The sequence below is a fragment of the Oncorhynchus nerka genome, linkage group LG7, assembly GCF_034236695.1.
Source record: "Oncorhynchus nerka isolate Pitt River linkage group LG7, Oner_Uvic_2.0, whole genome shotgun sequence".
Lineage (NCBI taxonomy): Eukaryota > Metazoa > Chordata > Actinopteri > Salmoniformes > Salmonidae > Oncorhynchus > Oncorhynchus nerka.
Window position 1 is genome coordinate 57,633,041 of NC_088402.1, and position 25,376 is coordinate 57,658,416.

Consider the following 25,376-nt stretch of genomic DNA (forward strand, 5'->3'; position numbering starts at 1 on the left):
CAGAGTAGTTTGCTCTTTGACCAGACTCTTGTGCAACCTCTGCTCATCCGGTACCAGAGGTGAGGTAAATCAATCGCACCGAAAGAAGTATCAGACAGTTATTGTTGTCATGCACTTGTTTGATAGCATGTGAACGAGGAAAGTTTTCAACAAACCCTGGATACCGGTGAGTCGCTCAACCTTTACGATAAACTTCACGCTAAACATAAAACATATCGTTATATGTGTGGAACGAATTAGTGAACTACGGTATCTAGCTAGCTAGGCTAGCTAACGTAAGCTTGACGATAACACTACTGTTAACTTGAGCCAGATTGCTTAGAATGCAAAAAACACGTTAGCTGACGTTCGTCATTGGTTCACATTTACTGATTTGTTTACGCGACTGGTAGGAATAACAAATGATTCATTGTCAATAGCTAGCCATTTCAACTGGCATCAAACAGGTGTAGCTACTTTGCTAATTTAGCTAGCTAATCTGTTAAACCTACTCGCTTGCCATTAGAGCCATAACACTCTTCTGTGCTACCAATGCAATGTGTATGTTAATAGTCGCGTTACCGACTTGTTTGTTCACGCACTACTACTAGTTAGATGCATAGGTTTCTTTATTTTTAGCAAACGTTAGCTACAGTAGTACTGTACAGTTAGCCTTAACTTCCAAAGAAGGCATATGGTTTTTGGCTTGAAATACATTCACGGTCTCAGTCGCCACCTTGTGGTTATTATTGACCAAATAACTCAAGACTAGGCGCACACCGCGAGTAGCTAGCTTTTTTGAGTTGTATACTGTTGACTAATCACATGATCATGTCCCCTTTCTACAGTGACCAGTCATTTTGTTAAGTTCAGGGATGAACTTCTCTGAGGTCTTCAAACAGTCTAACCAACTGTGCAGAGTTTCACCAGATGGAAAATATTTGGTAAGCAATCATTTGTTTCAATATACACTTAGTAATCAAATCAAAGTTTATTGCTTACAGGCTCTAACCAATGGTGCAAAAAATGTATTAGGTTAACAATAGGTAAGTCAAGAAATAAAACAACAGTAAAAAGACATATATATATATATATATATATATATACACACACACACACACAGTAGCAAGGCTACATACAGACACCGGTTAGTCAGGCTGATTGAGGTATTATGTACATGTAGATATGGTTAAAGTGACTATGCATATATGATGAACAGAGAGTAGCAATAGCGTAAAAGAGGGGTTGGTAGGTGGCGGGACACAATGCAGATAGCCCGGTTAGCCAATGTGCGGGAAGCACAGCTCAATTGATGTAGTATGTATATGAATGTATAGTTAAAGTGACTATGCATATATGGTAAACAATGTAGATAGTACACAAAATTCAACCGAAAACGGATACATACTGTATACAGGTTGGAGCAAGAAGGTGCCACACTGGATGTGTGTGTGTGTGTGTGTGGTTGCCAGCTCATAATGATTTATTAATTGAAGGCTGCTGAGTTCCATGAAATTAGTTCCTTTTGCATCCCTTTAATATTTTACGTAGAAATTGTGCATCAATATAGAATTTAAAAGCTTGTTATATTAAATGAAGTTCCCTTTAATGTAGACCACATGGACAATTCAATAAATCTGATTTATGGTATGAATAAAGAATTGCTAAAGTGCCAGAATTCTACATTTTGACATGTCCCTCTGTGACTTCTAGGAAGATTTTAATTCACTTAACCCCAGAATGTCTCCAAGCTTTCACCATCATTGTAAATCCATAGTTATTTTGTTGCTTTGAGTAATTTCTGAATTATAATATTTATTTAATGTAATTAGTGATTCATCTAATCACATAATGCATGTCCCTCATTTTAAAGCCAACCCTGTTACGTGAAATGAACTTTCATTTTAATATGGTGAAAATATTCCTTTTTGAGTAATTTTTTCAAACATCTAATTGTCAGAACTGGTTCTAATCTTTTTGGCCATTTTCTGTTGTGCTGTGGAAAACTCTTACCTATAGATGGGCTCTAAATGTTTTAAGTTTCATGTTATAAATTATGTTTGCATTCAATTGTCCCTCCCTGCACACTATAAGCTTCCAATTCCCCAAATCCAATGGGATCTATGGCTGATTTAAGATGAAATCGTCAACCCCGTTACTTGATTTGGCACTTACCATAGTCCTTTTTTATTTAACCTCTAGAGATAGGAAATGTTTATATTTTATTATGGAGTGACTTGCTGTTGCTAAATATACAGATATTTCTGGGCATGCAGGATCCACTAGTGTACCTACCTCATTTCAGCTGCTGCTCATTGCTCAGTCACTCTGTCACTCTGCTGCCGCTTGTACACAAAACAGTTCGATCAAACGTAGCTAATTGTAACAGTAAGCTGTTGCAAACATAAGCATGACATAGAGGTCTAGCAATTTCATGTTATTTTTTCAGGAGTTAAATGCAGCTATTTAGGCAAGCTATATGTAGCTTACACAGCATATCAAACAATCAAGTCGCAAGACACTCAGTCAATAGCGATTTTATGTCATTTCTTCATCATTGGAAACATTGTCTGAACAGGAGGCAGACTGGCTATATGGCAGCAAAATTGTAAAGATTACATCACGCACAACAATAATTGTTTTGCCCTAATGCAATGTGTAGACTGTCTTGCTTGTGCTACAGCAATATCTGTTTCAACAGACAGAAGGTTGTAGCTGGCCCTTCATATAGGCTATATTTTTGGATCGATAGTTCAAATCACAGCAGTTCAGGAATGACGCAGAGACATGGGCTACATAATTTCGATCAAATTGGTTGAGAGTTCAGAAGAGGGTGAGTAAAGAAAGAAACGTGAATGTGTATACATAGCTAGGTTTCCATCAAATTGTCTGCAAATTTCATGCAAATATTCTAAAATGCACGTAAAGAAAATATGCACATTTTCCCACGAGTGGCGTTTCCACCAAAGGGACTAGTTGTGGATAAAAATCAGTGTGATGACGTAGTGCACACAATGTACTTTTTTGCATACGTTTTCATGTACCGAATAAAAATCTAAAGTTCAGTGCGTTATCGCATTTTCAACTCTCCTGTTTTTGGCACAAACTGTTGCGTTAAATAGCGAATGTGCCTACTCAGGTCTTGGCTACTGCTCTTTCTCGTATAATACATTTTAGACACAAAAGATCCCACCATGTCGAACGAACAAATTATCTGTCTGCTTTTATACAATTGTAACGAAACTTCCTGTTTCGATCACAGCTTTTTTTGTTATACCATATGACTTACTTGCATACAAACTGTGGATGGAAACCTCGTTAATGACCCGTGTGATTCGGATCCTTAGATTTGAGAGAAGTTTCCAGAGTGATGGAGGTGGGGCAGGGGCCTCTTCCTTTTTGTTAATTTGAACATGTGCTCTTTATGAATCATGTTTGCAATAAGACACTAAAGTATAACTGCAAAGAAATTAACGTTTTGTCCTGACATCACTGAGTACCACTCTTCATATTTTCAAGCATAGTGGTGGCTGCATCATGTTATGGGTATGCTTGTCATCGGCAAGGACTAGGGAGTTATTTAGGATAAAAAATAAACTTAATAGATCTAAGCACAGGCAAAATCCTAGAGGAGAACCTGGTTCATTCTGCTTTCTAAAAGATACTGGGAGACAAATTCACCTTTTTGCAGGACAATAACCTAAAACACAAAGCCAAATTATACACTGGAGTTGCTTTCCAAGATGACATTGAATGTTCCTGATTGGCCTAGTTACAGTTTTGACTTAAATCGGCTTGAGAATCTATGGCAAAACATGAAAATGGGTGTCTAGCAATGATCAAAGATGAACTATACAGAGCTTGAAGATAAAAAAAAGAATAATGGGCAAATATTGTACAATCCAGGTATGCACAACTCTTAGACTTACCCAAACACACTTGCAGCTGTAATCGCTGCCGAAGGTGATTGTAACATTTATTGACTAATGGTTGAATACTTATTTAATCAATATATTAGCATTTTAATTAATAAAGGTAGAATTTGTCCCCAACTTTGACATTAGAGTATTGTTTGTGGATCATTGACAAAAGACAAATCAATTTGAATCCCACTTTGTAACATAACGTGTAAAAAAAAAAAAAAAATCAAGGGGTGTGAATACTTCCTGAAGCACTGTAGCAACATGCCTATAAATTACCTTCTGAAAGTATTCAGACCCCTTGACTTTTCCCACATTATGATACAACCTTATTCTAAAATGGATTAAATCGTTTTTTCCCCATCATCAATCTACACACTAGCCCATAATAACAAAGCAAAAACAAATGTTTAGACATTTTTATATATATTAAATAAAAATGGAAATATCACATTTACGTACAGTACCAGTGTGGACACCTACTCATTCAAGGGTTTTTATTTTTACTATTTTCTACATTGTAGAATAATAGTGAAGACATCAAAACTATGAAATAACACATATGGAATCATATATTAACCAAAAAAGTAGCCACCCTTTTCCTTGATGACAGCTTTGCACCCTCTTGGCATTCTCTCAACCAGCTTCACCTGGAATGCTTTTCCAACTATCTTTAAGGAGTTCCCACATATGCTGGGCACTTGTTGGCTGCTTTTCCTTCACTCTGCGGTCCAACTCATCCCAAACCATCTCAATTGGGTGGAGGTTATTGGAGGCCAGGTCATCAAATAGACCTTACACAGCCTGGAGGTGTGTTGGGTTATTGTCCTGGTGAAAAACAAATGATAGTCCCACTAAGCGCAAACCAAATGGGATGGCGTATCGCTGCATAATGCTGTGGTAGCCATGCTGGTTTAGTGTGCCTTGAATTCTAAATAAAACACCAACAGTGTCACCAGCAAAGCACCCACACGCCATTACACCGCCTCCTCCATGCTTCACGGTGGGAACCACACATGCAGAGATCATTAGTTCACCTACTCTGCGTATCAGTCACGGCGGTTGGAACCGATCTCAAATTTGGACTCATCAGACCAAAGGACAGATTTCCACCGGTCTAATTCTAAATCTTCTTCTTATTGGTGTCCTTTTAGGAGTGGTTTCTTTTCAGCAATTTGACCATGGCCTTATTCATGTAGTCTCCTCTGAACAGTTGTGTCTGTGAAGCATTTATTTGTGCTGCAATTTCTGAGGCTGGTAACATTAATGACCTTATCCTCTGTAGCAGAGGTAACTCTGGGTCTTACTTTCCTGTGGTGGTCCTCATGAGAGCCAGTTTCATCATAGCGCTTCATGGTTTTTCCGACTGCACTTGAAGAAACTTTAAAAGTTCTTGCAATTTTCCGGATTGACTGACCTTCATGTCTTAAAGTAATGGACTGTCATGACTCTGCTTATTTGAGCTGTTCTTGCCATAATATGGACTTAGCCCTATTTGGTAAAAGACCATCTTCTGTATACCACCCCTACCTTGTCACAACACAACTTATTGGCCCAAACCCATTCCAAGGAAGGAAATTCCACAAATGTAACTTTAACAAGGCACACCAGTAATTGAAATGCATTCCAGGTGAATATCTCATCAAGCTGGTTGAGAGAATGTCAAGAGTGGGCAAAGCTGTCAGGTAAAGGGTGGCTACTTTGAATAATCTCAAATCTAAAATATATTTTGATTTGTTTAACCCTTTTTTGATTACTCCTTGTGTTATTTCATAGTTTCCATGTCTTCACTATTATTCTACAATGTAGAAAATAGAGAAAGAATGAAAATAAAGAAAAGAAAAAGAAACATTGGACACCCGCACCCATTCAAACGTTTGACTGGTACTGTAAGTATTCAGACCCTTTACTCAGTACTTTGTTGAAGCGATAATAGCCTTGAGTCTTCTCGGTATGACACTACAAGCTTGGCACACCTGTATTTGGGGAGTTTCTCCCATTCTCTGCAGATCCTCTCAAGCTCTGTCAGGTTGGATGCGGAGTGTCCCTGCACATCTATTTTCAGGTTTCTCCAGAGATGTTCACGTCCGTGGGCCACTCAAGAACATTCAGAGACCTGTCCCGAAGTCACTCCTGCGTCGTCTTGGCTGTGTGCTTAGGGTCGTTGTCCTGTTGGAAGGTGAACCTTCGCCCCCAGTCTGAGGTCCTAACCTGCTCCAGAGCGCTTTTCATAAAGGAGCTCTCTGTACTTTGCTCCGTTCCTCGATCCTGACTAGTCTCCCAGTCCCTGCCACTGAAAAACATCCCCACAGCATGATGCTGCCACCACCATGCTTCAATGTAGGGATGGTGCCGGGTTTCCTGCAGACGTGACACTTGGCATTCAGGCCAAAGTGTTCAATCTTGGTTTCATCAGACCAGAGAATCTTGTTTCTCATGGTCTGAGCGTCCTTTAGGTGCCTTTTGGCAAACTCCAAGCGGACTGTCATGCCTTTTAGTGAGGAGTGGCTTCTGTCTGGCCACTCTACCATAAAGGCCTGATTGGTGGAGTGCTGCAGAGATGGTTGTCCTTCTGGTAGGCTTTCCCATCTCCACAGAGGAACTCTGGAGCTCTGTCAGATTGACCATCGGGTTCTTTGTCACCTACCTGACCAAGGCCCTTCTCCCCGGCTTGCTCAGTTTGGCCGGGCCGCCAGCTCGAGGAAGAGTCTTGGTGGTTCCAAACTGCTTCCATTTAAGAATGTGTTCTTGGGGACTTTCAATGCGGCATACATTTTTTGGTACCCTTCCCCAGATCTGTGCCTCGACACAGTCCTGTCTCAACTTGTAGAAACATCTCAAGGATGATCAATGGAAACAGGATGCACCTGAGCTCAATTTTGAGCAATGGGTCTAAATACTTATGTAAATAAGGTATTCTGTTTGTATTTAATACATTTTCAAAAATGTCTAAACCTGTTTTCACTTTGTCATTATGGGGTATTATGTGTGGAAAAGGAGAAGGGTTCTTAATACTTTCCGAATGCTCCCCCAAAAAAGCACAAACTAATTTTTATTCAGACATTTGCAACAGCACAAATAATCATACCATTTAAAACTATTTAAATATATATGAAAATAAGACTCATATCAAAAAGTAACAAAGACAAATAGAAACAAATTTGTGTTGATTTGGTACTCAAGCATCATTACATTACCCATCCCCCCCCAAAACTGGCAACCAAGAGTCAAGACTAAACCCATTCACCTTGGTGTTGTGCAGACTGGTTTTATGTTTTTCTTAATGATTTTGCACAAACCATAAAAAAATGCAACAATATGTCTGAATTTTGGTTTATTTGGTAGCATTTAAATCCGCCACCGCATGACAGGTACCCTAGTCATATAAATGTTTTCAGTGCTTATGCACTCAAATATGCACTTTTAAACATCGACAACAGGCATGGCAGATGGACGTTCATGGTCTTACAACCGAGGAGTTAACAAGTCCAAAAGTACACAGATGTGCCGGAACACAACTTTTTTCTGCTTGACTGTCTCACTGCCTGTCTCTCTCCATCTGCCCCCCCCCCCCCCCCAGGCCACGTGTGTGCAGTACAGGCTGGTGGTGCGTGACGTGAACACCCTACAGATCTTACACCTTTACACTTGCCTGGACCAGATAGTCCACATGGAGTGGTCCTCTGACTCGCTCTTCATCCTCTGTGCCATGTACAAGAGGGGACTAGTGCAGGTATGCGCTCCTCTATTAGGCTAGTGCATATTGTTTTTATCTCATTTGTCCAATAATGACAGTTGGTGTATTTTATTTTTATTTTTTGGTGCTGAATTAGCTTGTTCAGACTGTTGATGGATGCTTAAATATACAGAATGTGGGAAATTAAACTGGGAATAAAGTGTACAAATATAAATCAACAACTTGCATAGATAAAGTGGAATTTAAGTAGATAATTACTGACCATTTTGTAATGAAAGGGAAATTACCCCTCATTTGAGACAGTGTTAAGATCAAATGCACTGTGCAAAAAGAACCGCTTACTTTTGCAGAGGTAACCATCTCCAGTCTTTCATTTCGTCTCTGGGTCAGATTTGGTGTGGTCAAAGGTTTGAGTACAGGTTGAGCTCAGGGAAAGGTAGTTGTCCTTCTCACAATCTCGCTCTCCTCTCAGGTGTGGTCTCTAGAGCAGCCCGACTGGTACTGTAAGATTGACGAGGGCTCGATAGGACTAGTCTCCTCGCGCTGGAGCCCAGACGGACGTCACATTCTCAACACCACAGAGTTCCATGTAAGTGTGAAGTCACTAGGAGTGTGTTTATGTGTTTCTGTCTGGTGTCGACTGTTGCTGCCCATAATGAAGGAGGAGACCTGAAAATAGACAGCAGACACCAGACCCTGCCCCACCTGACAAATGTATGCCTGATTTCAGTTACTCCAGCTAGTGTTCTGTCATATCCTCGACACACGAATTAAGTTCCTTCCGAGTCCTATTTCATTTCTCCTCCCCGAAGTGTGTTCTCGTTCATTCCCTTTGAAGCATTTAAAAAGCACTGGATAGGTGTAAGTCTGTGCTTAAGTGGGTTTTCACCATGTTCCGTACACTATTCCCTCCCTTTGAAATCCATGGTGGAAGTGTACAGGGGGAGAAACGGAATTGGGCTGTAGATATTTATGTTATATTCTTGGAAGATGTCAATCCATCCAATGTGTTTTGTCACACATCCAATAGGCTGGGAAATTCAGCCACACTTAGACATTTTTAATGTGGTGAGTTTTGCTTAATAAGAAATGGCAAAGTACATTTATAGCGTCTTTCTGATTAGTTTAGACTTTGAATGAACATGCTTGCTGGAACCAAACCAGTGTCGGTGTGACGACATCGCAGCTTGCTTTGCACGTCTGCAATGACTGTAGGTGAAAGTGCAGTTGTCTGGCTTGTTGGGAGCATATTTGTCCCTAGGTATCAGAAGGGGGAGTGGGCTGCACTCGTCCTCGCCCCGCCTGTTTGGGTTACGACTTGGGCACCGTGCCATGGCGGGGCTCGCCTGACGCCCGAACCCGACTCCAAGACTCACTGACAGGTGCCGGGGCCCAGGCACAACTGTGTCTGGAGGTTTGAGAGGGAGCAGGGAGTGCAAGTGTCTGACATTTCTGCTTTGTCTGTCTGCTTCTTCAACAAACACAGGAATAGAATGGAGTCTCCTAGGTCTGTCTGCTCCTGGGTCTGTCTGCTCTTTCCATTAAATTCTGAGAAGGGAACAATTGTCAGTTGTTGATTTGGGGAGGATGTAAAACAAATACATTTTGCAACTAAATGTGCATTTCTTATTGGATAAGTTCAAGTAGCCCCCCTGTTTGTTGCCTTGTATGGCTCAGAACTCATGCAAGATCCCCTGTTTTCACATTTGGGGTGCCAAGCCCGTTTACCAAAAGTCTAGGGGTGATTACGCCCGCGCTGCCCAGTGCTGCTGACCTCACCTTCACCCCTCCACAAAGATTTCATTATGGCTGTGCCAGACGGGTGTTCGTATCAGGGCTCAGTTTCAGCCGGGAGCTCATGAACAAGATGCTATATTAACTTGTTAGGGGACAGCTGCTGTGTGTTGAACCCACTGTGTGTGTGACTGTGTGTTTTCTTTTCTCCCCACTGACTGTTTTGATACATGGATGCAATTTGTCAGTTAACAGCTGATGGTGCTAGACGAGGGTTTGGATTTACGTTCATCTCTGTAGATATGCCATTTCGCGTGGGAGAGTCGCCGGAGCAGCAGGCCGCGGCGTGAGCCAGTCTCCAGATCTGATCTTACCTCCAGCCCTTTACTGTGCTTTGCACTTTTTGTCCATGTACAAATGGTTAACAAGCAGCTTTTTTGATGCTAAAATTGTCTTACACCATATCTTGCATGCGTTATGTGATTTAGCTTACGGCCTCTCGCTACTGTACATAAAGGACAATTGGAAAGTTGATTAGTCTATTGCATTCTCCATGTTCTTACAAGTTAGCAGGACATCCTGGAGTCTCTTGGCTGTCTGAGTGGGTTGCCTATCGTATTACACTCTTCAGAAGTGACTTAACATTGGTAATTAGGACTAGCTTCATGGATAGGCCCGATGTCATTCAAATAGGTGTTTGTAAAATGACTTTTACCCTCATTGTATGTTCGAATCAAAAAGCCATACATGTTTGAATTCCCACTCCTGATTCTCTCCACTGGCACTATGCTGCACATATTCACTGCTAATCCAACAAACCAGCTGAGCGAACTGTAAAACCGGTGTGGAAGACATCCACTCAAGGCCGGCACGAACATGTATACCTCTAATGGTTTAAGCATTGTTGAGATCAGGTTAGCTGCGTGCCTGGCCGGCGGCACGGGATCCCTGCTAGCGCGTAGCATGTTGGCAGCGTTAGCTATCAGAGAAACTGTGAACCCAAGTAGCTGCCACAGCTCTACTCTGACAATCGACAATCAGTCATCCAGACTGACGCCTGGCTACACCGCACTCCAATCCACGGGGGAATTATAAGGCTGTAACAGGAGAAATGTGTCTATATCGGGTTGAGAGACCGTCTCTGATGGGGAATGCATATGGACTTATCCATTGCTGACAGATAGGCCTATGCAAAGATTCCTCGCAGGAGTCGCAGCATCACTAATTCTCTCTCGCATATAAAAAGTGCTGCCACAGGAGGAGCTGATGGATTTGTGATTTGCTGTCAGGGATTCTGCCGTGTAGTTGGTCCTGTTTATCAAGTGTAGCCTTTCTTGTCCCAGTGGGCCTGTTCTTTCTAGGGTTAAGTTGAGGGCTTGAGGCATAACTCTTGTGAGGTTATGTTTAGAACAAGGCTGTGGGAGAGCTTTAAACAGGATAAATGAAACAAAGTCAAATTAATTCCTCCAATGGGAAGTGAACCAGTACTGTTGTGAGCTGGTAGCCACGGTTTAGGCCCTCCATCCACCCTGCTAGTCAGCACAACTCCCTAGCAGGCACCTCTGCTAAAACTCTGTAAAATGTGCTGTCTTCTCGTCGACACAAGGCCTCCCTGCTTATACAGTGCATTCGGTAAGTATGTAGACCCCTTTTTCCACGTTACAACCTTATTCTAAAATGGATTAAATACATTTTTCACGTCATCAATCTATACACTACCGCATAATGACAAAGCGAAAACTGGTTTTGACGTTTTTGCTAATTTATTTAAAAAATAAACGTACCTTATTTACGTAAGTATTCAGACCCTTTGCTATGAGACTTGAAATTGAGCTCCGGTGCATCCTGCTTCCGTTGACCATCCTTGAGGTGTTTCTACAACTTGATTGGAGTCCAGCTGTGGTAAATTAAATTGATTGGACATGATTTGGAAAGGCACACACCTGTCTATGTAAGGTCCCACAGTTGACAGTGCATGTCAGAGCAAAAACCAAGCCATGAGTTCAAAGGAATTGTCCGTAGAGCTCCGAGACAGGATTGTGTTGAGGCACAGATCTGGGGAAGGGTACCAAAACATTTCTACAGCATTGAAGGTCCACAAGAACACTGGCCTCTATCACTCTTAAATTGAAGAAGTTTGAGAAACAAGATTCTCTGGTCTGAATAAACCAAGATTGAACTCTTTGTTCTGAATGCCAAGTGTCAGGTCTGGAGGAAACCTGGTACCATCCCTACAGTGAAGCATGGTGGTGGCAGCATGTTGGGGGGATGTTTTTCAGATGCAGGGACTGGGAGACTAGACAGGATTGAGGGAAATCTGAACGGCGCAAAGTACAGAGATCCTGCTCCAGAGCGCTCAGGACCTCAAACTGGGGCGACGGTTCACCTTCCAACGGGACAACGACCCTAAGCACACAGCCAAGACAACGCAGAAGTGGCTTCGGGACAAGTCTCTGAATGTCCTTGAGTGGCCCAGCCGTTCGAACATCTCTGGGGAGACCTAAAAATAGCTGTGCATCGATGCTCCCCATCCAACCTAACAGAGCTTGAGAGGATCTGCAGAGAAGAATGGAAGAAACTCCAAATACAGGTGTGCCAAGCTTGTAGCGTCATTCCCAAGAAGACTTGAGGCTGTAATCGCCACCAAAAAGGTGCTTCAACAAAGTACTGAGTAAACGGTCTGAATACTTTTGTAAATGTGATATTTCAGTTTTATTTTTAATAAATGTGCAACATTTTCTAAACCTGTTTTTGCTTTGTCATTATGGGGTATTGTGTGTAGATTGAGGAGGGGGGGGGGACTATTTAATCCATTTTAGAATAAGGCTGTAATGTAAACAAAATGTGGAAAAAGTCAAGGGGTCTGAATACTTTCTGAATGCACTGTAGCAAACTTCCTAGAAAAGAAGCCTAAAGCTGATGATCATGCTGTGAAGGCCAATACAAAGCATTATTTGTGTCCCTTTATTCTGATGGCTAAACAGAAGCGGCTTTATTTGCTCTTGGACCATCTTGTCTCTGTCCTAGACTGAAACGCCAGTCTACTGCTCCCAGTTTGCTTCCAAGGTGTAGTTTTACCAGCTTCAGTGCCCCAGACTGGCATGCCAGGCAACACAGAGAAGCATTTCTCACCTATTTTACATATGTGCCGCTCCCTCCCTCTTCCCAGTTTAAAGTTACACCCCCCCAGACAATCTCCCAACCCAGTCCCCCCATGTCAATGTGGTGGGGTACAAGTTGTCCAAGAAGAACTGTGTTGAGCTGTGTTGACGGTGGTTTCCATGGATCTGTGGGGGGGGGGGGGGGGGTGTAATGACAGGCCACAGCTGGATGTCTTGGTACCTCAGGAGCATGCCCTGGTCAGTTAGACCCTTACCCAGGAAGCAACAGCCAGTAGGTCAGACAGACTCCTGCCTGAATGCCTTCCTCCCCTGAGTGAGAAAGTGAGCCCTAGTTAGAAAATCATGCCATGCTAGATCTATTTAAAGTTCATCTCCTTCTTCATACAGTTGTGTAGTTTTTTGATGTTTGCACTTCTCTTACAGGAAGGTAAGTGTAGGCAAAGGGAGCACCCTGAATTAAGTTTTAATTGGAATTTTGGGAGTGTCGTTGTGAGTTCTGACATACACACCATATAAGCCGCCGCCTACCAAGGCCGCACAGAGGCTGAGGGTCTTGATTACAGTTCACACTTGAATTGACGACCCTCGACTTTGTCACTTCTGTCTCAAGCTTATTTATTGTTATGAAGCCACATAACAGTCTTGGCTGATCACCGAGACTAGTTTAGTCCAGCATTTGCACAGGCTTAGTATTCAAAGTATGATAAGACAGGGTGCGGAGAAGTGTATGCATGCACATTTATATTGGCTTACTAGGTTGTAAAAGAAAATATGTAGGCCTTGCATTTTACACCCATAACATGCATGTGGTGGTAGGCTACATAGCCGTAATGTCATTTGGATGGTGTAGAATGACTACTGTTCTGGCTTTTACTTTTAGGAGTAACAATAACTAGGCTCGCTCAAGGCTGAAAACAAATACTATATTGTGCATCTTACAGTATAGACCTAGTTATGTTCTTTTTAACAAAGCATATGTAGTTTCAATGTTTTTACCTGAACACCTTTGTTTTTCTGATCACGACTAAACGAGGAAGAAACTAGGAGTGCAGGACCTGTCACATGCTGGTCTTGGTTCTTGGAGGGCTAGATGCAGCGTGTTACTGTCCGCCTGCTGGTTGTGTGCTGCGATGTGTAAAGCTCATCTCGGATGATTTTTGGGGGCCAGGGGTGACGTGAATCTTTACGGGTAGACAGGCTGGCATTGGCCTTGTTTCTATTGTCCAGTTCTGCTGGTAACCGATAAGGGTCGTACTTGTACTTAACTGCTGTTATTAATGGATAGGCTAGAGATTTCATTATTGTAGTGTTTTAGATTTAGAACTTGTGAGTGGTTTAACCATTCAGCACAACCGCTCTTCTTAGTCTTATCCATCACGAAGACCCTTGTGGATCTCTTCCGCAGACAGACACGGAGTCCCCCAGGAGCTGTGTTGAAGCCGAACGGGGTGACTGCTGCGTTTGGTATAAAACCTAAACGGACGGAGTGGCAGGGATAGCGAGGAGCTCTCAGCGGTCTCATTAGTCGAAGAGTTGACTGAGCTCTTATTAATAGGCGGCTGTTGTTGACGCCCTGCTCTGAGCTCCACACTTACCACATTAAAGCCTCCATCCAGCTCCTCTTACAGAGGAAGAGGCCATGTTGCCAATGAAGAGCGGGCATGGGGTGCAAACGGCGACGCGGTTTGCTTTATTAAACGGGCCTAGACATTCAAAATAATTCATTGCGGATCAAAGATGTCTGTTTTTGGACGGATGAGTCTTTGTAGGCTATTCCCCTGTGCTAGCTAACCTTTCACTGGGAGATGAGGTGTAGTTTGTTACATTTTTGTTTCTTTTTTTTTTGGACAGCTGAGAGTTACCGTCTGGTCCTTGTGCACCAAAGCCGTATCTTACATCAAGTACCCCAAGGCATGTCAGAAGGGTAAGTACGTGAGTGTGTGTATGTGTTTTTCAGCGAGAGGACTTGGGGACAGGGCCACACTGACTGGCTTGACACATGGGCTGGTGAATTGCGTCCCTCCCTGTCCCTTGACCTTAGGGCCTATGGGCCATCTGCTGACAGCTGGAGCCCTCTTCAGTAAATGGTGCATGCTCGCCATAACCTGTTTGTCAGCAGCCAGTGGAGTTATTGTCTTGGGCTCCAACCACTACCCAAAGGTTCACACACCACCACCACGTGACCCAAGCACCGTTGGATCCACCGTATAAATAATCCAGCAATGCCAACCACTTGCCGCTGAAGGCCTCTTGATAGTTACACTCGATAGACTGTGCTGTACACCACAGCAACGCTATAGGTTAACATGACGACTAAATGACCACAAATCATTTTGGACACGTGTCACCTAGATGAACATAATGTAGGTCTAAAGCATATCACTTTTGCATCTGCAAATTGTCCTCTATCCCAACATTGTCTTTGTACAAGGACTAGATGATGAGTAGTTGAGTCAGGTGTGCTTGTGTGGGGAAAGATTTTGACTATGTTAAATGGCGTTTCCTGTGCATTGTTTCCCCCCTGGTCTGTGGTTCCAGGGATAGACTTCAGCAGGGACGGCTGCTACATGGCCCTAGCGGAGCGCCGCGACTGCAGAGACTACGTTAGCGTGTTTGTGTGTGACGACTGGCACCTACTGAGGGTGAGTGCCACTCAGAGCTCCCACCACGGGAGTGTCCCAAAAAAAGTTTGTGGATTTACATTTTAGTTTGATAAACTCAGCAAAAAAAAAAGAAATGTCCCTTTTTCAGGACCCTGTCTTTCAAGATAATTCGTAAAAATCCAAATAACTTCACAGATCTTCATTGTAAAGGTTTTTAAACACTGTTTCCCATGCTTGTTCAATGAACCATAAACAGTTAATGAACGTGCACCTGTGGAACGGTCGTTAAGACACTAACAGCTTACAGACAGTAGGCAATTAAGGTCACAGTTATGAAAACTTAGGACACTAAAGAGGCCTTTCTACTCTCTCTGAAAACCACCATAAGAAAGATGCCCAGGGTCTCTGCTCATCTGCGTGAACGTGCCTCAGGCATGCTGCAAGGAGGCATGAGAGCTGGTCATGGGTGCACCTCAGCCACGCTCAAGGTCCTAATTGATATCTTAACCGCCATCGATAAGAAACATTACTGTGCAGCTGTATTCATTGATCTGGCCAAGGCTTTCGACTCTGTCAATCACCACATACTCATCGGCAGACTCGACAGCCTTGGTTTCTCAAATTATTGCCTCGCCTGGTTTACCAACTACTTCTCTGATAGAGTTCAGTGTGTCAAATCGGAGGGTCTGCTGTCCGGACCTCTGGCAGTCTATGGGGGTGCCACAGGGTTCAATTCTTGGACCGACTCTCTTTTCTGTATTACATCAATGATGTCGCTCTTGCTGCTGGTGAGTCTCTGATCCACCTCTACGCAGACGACACCATTCTGTATACTTCTGGCCCTTCTTTGGTCACTGTGTTAACAACCCGCCAGGCAAGATTCAATGCTATACAACTCTCCTTCCGTGGTCTCCAATTGCTCTTAAATACAAGTAAAACTAAATGCATGCTCTTCAACCGATGGCTGCCTGCACCTGCCCCCCTGTCCAACATCACTACTCTGGACGGCTCTGACTTAGAATACGTGGACAACTACAAATACCTAGGCGTCTGGTTAGACTGTAAACTCTCCTTCCAGACCCACATCAAACATCTCCAATCCAAAGTTAAATCTAAAATTGACTTCCTATTTCGCAACAAAGCATCCTTCACTCATGCTGCCAAACATACCCTTGTAAAGCTGACCATCCTACCAACCCTTGACTTCGGCGATGTCATTTACAAAATGGCCTCCAATACCCTACTCAACAAATTGGATGCAGTCTATCACAGTGCAATCCGTTTTGTCACCAAAGCCCAATAGACTATCCACCATTGCGACCTGTACGCTCTCTTTGGCTGGCCCTCGCTTCATACTCGTCACCAAACCCAATGGCTCCATGTCATCTACAAGACCCTGCTAGGTAAAGTCCCCCTTATCTCAGCTCGCTGGTCACCATAGCATCACCCACCTGTAGCACGCGCTCCAGCAGGTATATCTCTCTGGTCTCCCCCAAACCAATTATTTCTTTGGCCGCCTCTCCTTCCAGTTCTCTGCTGCCAATGACTGGAACAAACTACAAAAATCTCTGAAACTGGAAACACTTATCTCCCTCACTACCTTTTAAGCACCAACTGTCAGAGAAGCTCACATATTACTGCACCTGTACATATCCCACCTATAATTTAGCCCAAACAACTACCTCTTTCCCCATCTTATTTATTTATTTTGCTCCTTTGCGCCCAATTATTTTTATTTCTACCCTGCACATTCTTCCACTGCAAATCAACCATTCCAGTGTTTTACTTGCTATATTGTATTTACTTTGCCACCATGGCCTTTTTTTTTGCCTTTACCTCCCTTATCTCACCTCATTTGCTCACATCGTATATAGACTTGTTTATACTGTATTATTGACTGTATGTTTGTTTTACTCCATGTGTAACTCTGTCGTTGTATGTGTCGAACTGCTTTGCTTTATCTTGGCCAGGTCGCAATTGTAAATGAGAACTTGTTCTCAACTTGCCTACCTGGTTAAATAAAGGTGAAATAAAAAAAGAGGACTGCAGATGTGGCCAGGGCAATAAATTGCAATGTCCATACTGTGAGATGCCTAAGACAGGGATACGGGATGGACAGCTGATCGTCCTCGCAGTGGCAAACCACGTGTAACAACACCTGCACAGGATCGGTACATCTGAACATCACACCTGCAGGACAGGTACAGGATGGCAACAGCAACTGCCCGAGTTACACCAGGAACGCACAATCCCTCCATCAGTGCTCAGACTGTCCGCAATAGGCTTAGAGAGGCTGGACTGAGGGCTTGTAGGCCTGTTGTAAGGCAGGTCCTCACCAGACATCACCGGCAACAACGTCGCCTATGGGCACAAACCCACCGTCGCTGGACCAGACAGGACTTCCAAAAAGTGCTCTTCACTGACTAGTCACTGTTTTGTCTCACCAGAGGTGATGGCCGGATTTGTGTTTATCGTCGAAGGAATTAGCGTTACACCGAGGCCTGTACTATGGAGCGGGATCGATTTGGAGGTGAAGGGTCCGTTATGGTCTGGGGCGGTGTGTCACAGCATCATCGGACTGAGCTTGTTGTCATTGCAAGCAATCTCAACGATGTGCGTTACAGGAAAGACATCCTCCTCCCTCATGTGGTACCCTTCCTACAGGCTCATCCTGACATGAACCTCCAGCATGACAATGCCACCACGCACAGAACGAGCAGTATGGCTGATTTCCTGCAAGACAGGAATGTCAGTGTCCTGCCATGGCCAGCGACGAGCCCGGATCTCAATCCCATTGAGCACGTCTGGGACCTGTTGGATCGGAGGGTGGGGGCTAGGGCCACCCCCCCCCCCCCCAGAAATGTCCGGGAACTTGCAGGTGCCTTGGAGCAAATCTGGTGCAGTCCATGAGGAGGAGAATTACTGCAGTACTTAATGCAGCTGGTGGCCACACCAGATACTGACTTACTTTTGATTTTGCCCCCCCCCCCCCTTGTTCAGGGACACATTATTAAATTTCTGTTAGTCACATGTCTGTGGAACTTGTTCAGTTTGTCTCAGTTGTTGAACTTATGTTCATACAAATATTTACACGTTAAGTTAGCTGAAAATAAACGCAGTTGACAGTGAGGACGTTTTCTTTTTTTGCTGAGTTTACAAAACATTAGGAACGCTTTCAATTCATCGGGGCATGGACTTGACAAAGGTGTCAAGCGTTCCACAGGGATGCTGGCCCATGTTAACTCCAATGCTTCCCACAGTTCTGTCAAGTTTGCTGGGTGTCCTTTGTGTGGTGGACCATTCTTGCACGCTGGAAACTGAGTGTGAAAAACCCAGCAACGTTGCATTTCTTGACACGCAAACTGGTGCGCCCTGGCACCTACTACCATACCCAGTTCGCTTAAATATGTTCTTGCCCATTCACCCCCTGAATGGCACACATACACAATCCATGTCTCAAGGCTTAAAATCCTTTAAAACGGTCTCCTCCCCTTCATCTACATTGATTTGAAGTGACATCAATAAGGGATCAAAGCTTTCACCTGGTCATTCTGTCATGGAAAGAGCTCATGTTCCTAATGTTTTGTACATTTTGACACATTGTAAAGTGGGACCCAAACAACCGATGCACCTGTACAGATGCGCAGTTTGTCCCTGTCTTTTTTCTGCTAATTGTCTGTATCCTCTTGTTTGACCTCCCCTGTCTACCTTTCAAAGCACTTTGAAACAGAGACCCAGGACTTGGCGGGGGTGGAGTGGTCTCCTAACGGCTGTGTTCTGGCTGTATGGGACAGCTGTTTGGAGGTAAGCCATTGTAAAATGAGTTGACAATATGTTGACAAAGTGGGAACCCTGAGAGAGTGTGTGTGTGTGCTCTCTCCCCAGTACAAGGTGCTGCTGTATTCGCTGGACGGCCGGCTGCTGTCCACCTTCAGTGCGTATGAGTGGTCGCTGGGCATCAAGTCTCTGGCCTGGAGTCCCAGCAGCCAGTTCCTGGCCATCGGCAGCTATGATGGAAAGGTCTGCGCTCTGTCTCCTTCTCTTTCTATAGGCTTACGGTGGCTTCCAGATACACGCATTCTGTGCAACCTGTGTAGATCCGTGTTAATTTCTTCAACAATAATTAAATTTGGTCAATGACCTATTTTTCTTGATGAAAGCGAGTGACGATAACGAGAAATGCCTTGGGGGGGGGGGGGGACATTACAAATTACTTCATTTTAGTTGTTGAAAATGTAACTAGATGAGAATTCCACATGAGCCTAATGGTCATTCATGTGTGCTGTAATTCATCTATGTTGCCATTCTTGCGGTTCCACAAATGCGATTTGCTTTTTTCTGACATAATACTTCTGGCATTGTTGGAAAGCTCGTCTTGTCCCCTTTTCAGGGAAATCACTTATTTACCCCCTCCGGCAGTTATGATGGGGAGAAAATCAGAGCTCTGAATTGTTGAACCTGTAGCCAAGGCTTTATAGCCATATGGTTTATTATTCCTGGTATTGGCTAAAATCTGCCACAATAGCAATGTTGACAGCTAAAGTATACGAGGGGATAGTGGGCTTAGTTGGACAAGGCTATCTGCACACAAGGGAAGCAGAAAGTTGTAGTTAGTCAGTGCATTTTATCCAATACATATGTGACTGATAACTGAAATATATTTTAAGACTAAATCTAAAATAGCTGGCAAAATTAACGCGGGTGCAGATTATATTGATGTGGTTCCTGAAACTCTTATCTACTATCGTGCGTAGGCCTTTACAGAGAAGTGATTTATTGGTCAAGTCGCATTCCAAACATTTGGGGCTGGTTTCCCAGACACAGATTAGGCGTAGTCCTGTAATGAAAGCACTTTCCATGGAGAATGCATTTTGTGTCTGGAATATCATCCCATAGTCATGTAAAAATAATATAATGAGTTGAAGCTATTTTAGACTATAGGGACATGGGGTTGGTGGTATGACTGATGTGGGCTTTACCTGATGGTTTTGATCAGGTCCGGATCCTAAACCACATCACCTGGAAGAAAGTGACTGAGTTTGACCACCCAGCCACCATCAACAATACTAAAGCTGTGAGTACTCTTTCCAATGAGTACATGTCAGTTATAGTGGGGCAAAAAAGTATTTAGTCAGCCACCAATTGCGCAAGTTCTCCCACTTAAAAAAGATGAGGCCTGTAATTTTCATCATAGGTACACTTCAACTATGACAGACAAAATGAGGAAAAAGAATCCAGAAAATCACATTGTAGGATTTTTAATGAATTTATTAGCAAATTATGGTGTTAAATAAGTATTTGTTCACCTACAAACAAGCAAGATTTCTGGCTCTCACAGACCTGTAACTTCTTCTTTAAGAGGCTCCTCTGTCCTCCACTCGTTACCTGTATTAATGGCACCTGTTTGAACGTATTATCAGTATAAAAGACACCTGTCCACAACCTCAAACAGTCACACTCCAAACTCCACTATGGCCAAGACCAAAGAGCTGTCAAAGGACACCAGAAACAAAATTGTAGACCTGCACCAGGCTGGGAAGACTGAATCTGCAATAGGTAAGCAGCTTGGTTTGAAGAAATCAAATGTGGGAGCAATTATTAGGAAATGGAAGACATACAAGATCACTGATAATCTCTCTCGATCTGGGGCTCCACGCAAGATCTCACCCCGTGGGGTCAAAATGATCACAAGAACGGTGAGCAAAAATCCCAGAACCACACGGGGGGACCTAGTGAATGACCTGCAGAGAGCTGGGACCAAAGTAACAAAGCCTGCCATCAGTAATACACTACGCCGCCAGGGACTCAAATCCTGCAGTGCCAGACGTGTCCCCCTGCTTAAGCCAGTACATGTCCAGGCCCGTCTGAAGTTTGCTAGAGAGCATTTGGATGATCCAGAAGAAGATTGGGAGAATGTCATATGGTCAGATGAAACCAAAATATAACTTTTTGGTAAAAACTCAACTCGTCGTGTTTGGAGGACAAAGAATGCTGAGTTGCATCCAAAGAACACCATACCTACTGTGAAGCATGGGGGTGGAAACATCATGCTTTGGGGCTGTTTTTCTGCAAAGGGACCAGGACGACTGATCCGTGTAAAGGAAAGAATGAATGGGGCCATGTATCGTGAGATTTTGAGTGAAAACCTCCTTCCATCAGCAAGGGCATTGAAGATGAAACGTGGCTGGGTCTTTCAGCATGACAATGATCCCAAACACACCGCCCGGGCAATGAAGGAGTGGTTTCGTAAGAAGCATTTCAAGGTCCTGGAGTGGCCTAGCCAGTCTCCAGATCTCAACCCCATAGAAAATCTGTGGAGGGAGTTGAAAGTCTGTGTTGCCCTGCAACAGCCCCAAAACATCACTGCTCTAGAGGAGATCTGCATGGAGGAATGGGCCAAAATACCAGCAACAGTGTGTGAAAATCTTGTGAAGACTCACAGAAAACGATTGACCTCTGTCATTGCCAACAAAGGGTATATAACAAAGTATTGAGAAACTTTTGTTATTGACCAAATACTTATTGTCCACCATAATTTGCAAATAAATTCATTAAAAATCCTACAATGTGATTTTCTGGATTTCTTTTTCTCATTTTGTCTGTCATAGTTGAAGTGTACCTATGATGAAAATTACAGGCCTCATCTTTTTTAAGTGGGAGAACTTGCACAATTGGTGGCTGACTAAATACTTTTTTGCCCCACTGTATGTGACGACCTAACGTGCTGAGGGGTAGGGGTTAAGGGGTCCATACTACTTTCACTAGTATGCCCTTACACTCTACTACTCTTCGTCAATTGTTCTTAACCCTCTGTTCCCCCCCCCTGTCCTTCCTCCATTCTTCTTCTTGATCTCCACTAATATGTTTGTTGATTGAACTGCTCACAAGCAAGACCAGTTGCAGTTAAATAGATTTATAAACTGGGGGGTTTGAGCCCTGATTGCTGATTTGGCTTAAAGCTGTGGTATATCAGACTGTATACCACGGGTAATGCAAAACGTTTATTTTTACTGCTCTAATTACGTTGGTAACCAGTTTATGTAGCAATAAGGCACCTCAGGGGTTTGTGATATATGGCAATATACCACGGCTGAAGGGATGTGTCAAGTTAATCCATGTTGGGAAACACAACTTGAAAAACATGAACATGAAAAACCCAGCAGCGTTGCAGTTCTTGACACAAACCAGGGCGCCTTTCACCTACCATATCACGTTCAAAGGCACTTAAAAAATTGTCTTGCCTATTCACTCTCTGAATGGCGCGCACACAGGCAAAATCCATGTCTGAATTGTCTCGAGGCTTAAAAATCCTTCTTTAACCTGTCTCCCCTTCACCTACTCTGAAGTGGATTTAACAAGTGCGTGACATCAATAAGGTATTGTGGCTTTCACCTAGGACAGATGTGTGCTTCAGCACTCGGCTGTCCCGTTGTATTTTGGAAGTTGTATTTACTTTCTGCCATGCAAATGATTTTGGGACTGTATCACTGTCCCCTCTGCTACAATACTCACACTCCATTTCATGTCTCCCTCTACTGCTTTATATGTAATTGCTTGAAACACAATGCTTTTAATTGTGAGCAAGTGCTGCGAAAGGACCATTATTTACCTAACTGGGCACTTTAATGCTTGGGTGTTGCTGAGGAAGTGTTGACCATGCCAGGTGACTGACTGGAGCTTGTGTTGTCAGGTGGTCTACAAGGAGGTGGAGAGGAAGCCGGTGGTGGGGAGTGCAGACCTGTCCATTCAGCAACACATCACTATGGGCAGCACCCTCTTCAACACACAGAGCAAATGTAAGCACACCACATCACTATGGGCAGCACCCTCTTCAACACACAGAGCAAATGTAAGCACAACACATCACTATGGGCAGCACCCTCTTCAACACACAGAGCAAATGTAAGCACACCACATCACTATGGGCAGCACCCTCTTCAACACACAGAGCAAATGTAAGCACAGCACCCTCTTCAACACACAGAGCAAATGTAAGCACACCACATCACTATGGGCAGCACCCTCTTCAACACACAGAGCAAATGTAAGCACAGCACCCTCTTCAACACACAGAGAAAATGTAAGCACACCACATCACTATGGGCAGCACCCTCTTCAACACACAGAGCAAATGTAAGCACACCACATCACTATGGGCAGCACCCTCTTCAACACACAGAGCAAATGTAAGCACAACACATCACTATGGGCAGCACCCTCTTCAACACACAGAGCAAATGTAAGCACAACACATCACGCCACACCTGGCAGTGGATATTAGCCAACAGGAGTGTATATTTAATTAAATATGCAACTTTCTTAGCTATAACTCTTTCATTAAACCCCAACCGTATGAAAATAATTATAGCCTAAGAAAATATTCAATTTGGAATAGATGAAATTGAGATGGTATAATAACCCATATTCAGCATAATTTTTATTAGTACACAGGAAAATAAGGTTTTATCACAGAGGCTATATCACTGTCAAAATTGTCTGACTTATTGATCCTGCTTCTGTGGCGCATCCCTCGGTTGTAGATGAGATCTGCCCATTGCCAGTCCAGGTACCTGTGGTCAAACCTGACCTGGACCGTGCCAACCCTAAAGTTGGGGTCTCCTCCATGGCATTCAGCTCGGACAACCGCTACCTGGCCACGAAGAATGGTAAGGGACAGATTCACACTGTAACGTTGCTCTACTAGCCATAGGTGTAAACCCTGCAGACCCACACTCACAAAATGATCCTTTACCAACCAGGGTTAGAGGATGTCAATCATTTTCTGAATAGTTTGTATAGCATTTGGTGGCTGTCACAGAATTACTAGTCCCATTTAATTGTATGGTGGCAATGATGGTGCTGACTAGGGTTTGTGTGTCTATCCCTATAGACAACATGGCCTGCGTGGTGTGGGTATGGGACATGCAGAGGCTGGGGCTCCTGGCTGTTCTGGAGCAGACGTCGGCCGTGCGCTGCTTCCAGTGGGACCCCCGTCGGCCCCGTCTGGCCCTCTGCACCGGCAACGCCAAGCTCTACCTCTGGTCCCCCGCAGGCTGCGTCTCTGTCCAGGTCCCTGCTGAAGGTGCTGTAGCTCTAACCCGGCCGTCACCACAAACCTCATAGCATGTGAAGTCAAACACACATCACTTATCAGGGGTTGTAATAAAACTGTAAAAGAAGTAGTCAAGCACAGTCAAATGCTCTGTGTACTTTTATTGGTTAACAATATTTACATTCCAAATGGATGTTCATCAGGTCACTGCAAACTCCACAGTAATAGAAATAGGACTGTTTCCCAAACCAAGTTAAATCAAGTACTCCGCTAGAACAACTGAGTGGAAGAGCTGGGGGTACTCAAAGAGGTATGGGGCAACACTGAAATGGAGGAACAGTACACTGGTAGGGACACTTCAGCTTGGCATATGTGAGCAGTAGGTGGAGGTCCTTAACGCCTCGTGTGTCCCTCCTTCCTAGGTGGTTTCCAGGTGCAGTCAGTGACTTGGCACTGCAGTGGAGACTCCTTGATTCTGTTGGGGAAAGAGCAACTGTGTCTGTGCTACATGGAGGTCGGGGAAGAGGAGGAGGAGGAGGACGACGACGTCGTCAAGTGAGAGAACCCCACGTACTCTCTCCTATGGGGGCCAGAGCATTAAGATTAGTACTCCAAAGACTGTCTGATCCCATACTCAATCAGGGCTGTGGTCTGCACATGACCAGAAGAATTCCAAAGTGCTGCTCTGACAGTCAACTCTATGGCCATTAAACTGTGGTCATGTGTACTTGCACTGGTCAGTGTCAGCCATCCCTGCAGGTAACGTTCGACTTATTTAGGGGAGGATCACAATATAGGGCAGGTGTAGTTGAGGTCCAAGTTCCTGTAGTATTTAAGAGATGTTTACAAAGTGCATTTGTCAAGTCTCTTGTCATTTAATTATTTGAAGTATTGTGTTTGTAAAAATGTAAAGTCTAGAGGTAACAATTATTTTGTAATAAAGTTTGCTAATAATACCCGTTTAGATGTTTGATTCACACTCCGAAGGCCTCAAACAGTTGGAATGTTCTGCTGTGGACGAGAATGGAAAAGGGTGAAAACATAGTGCTGAGTTCCTCAGGCACAGATTAGGGGGAGTGTTGATGTGGCTGGCTGTATTGTTAAAAACCAAAAAGCTTTAGGGCTCGATTCATCCATATTGCCAAAGTTCAGTGCTATAGGCGTGGATCTTCTGTGATTATTACCACAGCAAGCAAGGTACTTTGAGTCAAACATTCAGGCCTGGGTGAGATCTTTAAGGTCAGGGCCCTCCAAGGCTCACAAAATCAT

General features: G+C 43.8%; 2 protein-coding genes across 2 annotated transcripts in view; one reads left to right on the forward strand and one right to left on the reverse strand.

The window, feature by feature from the left end:
- tp73 (tumor protein p73) overlaps positions 1–8,072 on the reverse strand; it is a 46,701-nt gene extending 38,629 nt beyond the window's left edge. The window contains exon 1 of the mRNA XM_029664255.2: positions 7,939–8,072. Within this exon, the coding sequence (XP_029520115.2) occupies positions 7,939–7,970 (32 nt within the window). The 5' untranslated portion in view covers positions 7,971–8,072. The remainder of the gene's footprint in view (positions 1–7,938) is intronic.
- wrap73 (WD repeat containing, antisense to TP73) lies at positions 1–25,063 on the forward strand. The gene is made up of 13 exons (XM_029664258.1): positions 1–166; positions 828–923; positions 7,480–7,632; positions 8,069–8,185; positions 14,304–14,376; positions 14,991–15,094; positions 18,773–18,859; positions 18,941–19,075; positions 20,052–20,129; positions 22,746–22,851; positions 23,596–23,721; positions 23,946–24,137; positions 24,530–25,063. Exons 2-13 carry the CDS (start codon positions 855–857, stop codon positions 24,664–24,666), a joined length of 1,377 nt encoding a protein of 458 aa, XP_029520118.1. The 5' UTR covers positions 1–166; positions 828–854; the 3' UTR covers positions 24,667–25,063.
- The last annotated feature ends 313 nt before the right edge of the window (positions 25,064–25,376 follow it).

Bases quoted from the DNA above. Each gene is read 5' to 3' on its own strand.
- wrap73 (XM_029664258.1), top strand. From the start codon at position 855: ATGAACTTCTCTGAGGTCTTCAAACAGTCTAACCAACTGTGCAGAGTT. The intron at 14,377-14,990 runs GTAAGTACGTGA...CTGTGGTTCCAG, and splicing joins CCCCAAGGCATGTCAGAAGG to GGATAGACTTCAGCAGGGAC. The intron at 24,138-24,529 runs GTGCTGTAGCTC...CCTCCTTCCTAG, and splicing joins TGTCCAGGTCCCTGCTGAAG to GTGGTTTCCAGGTGCAGTCA.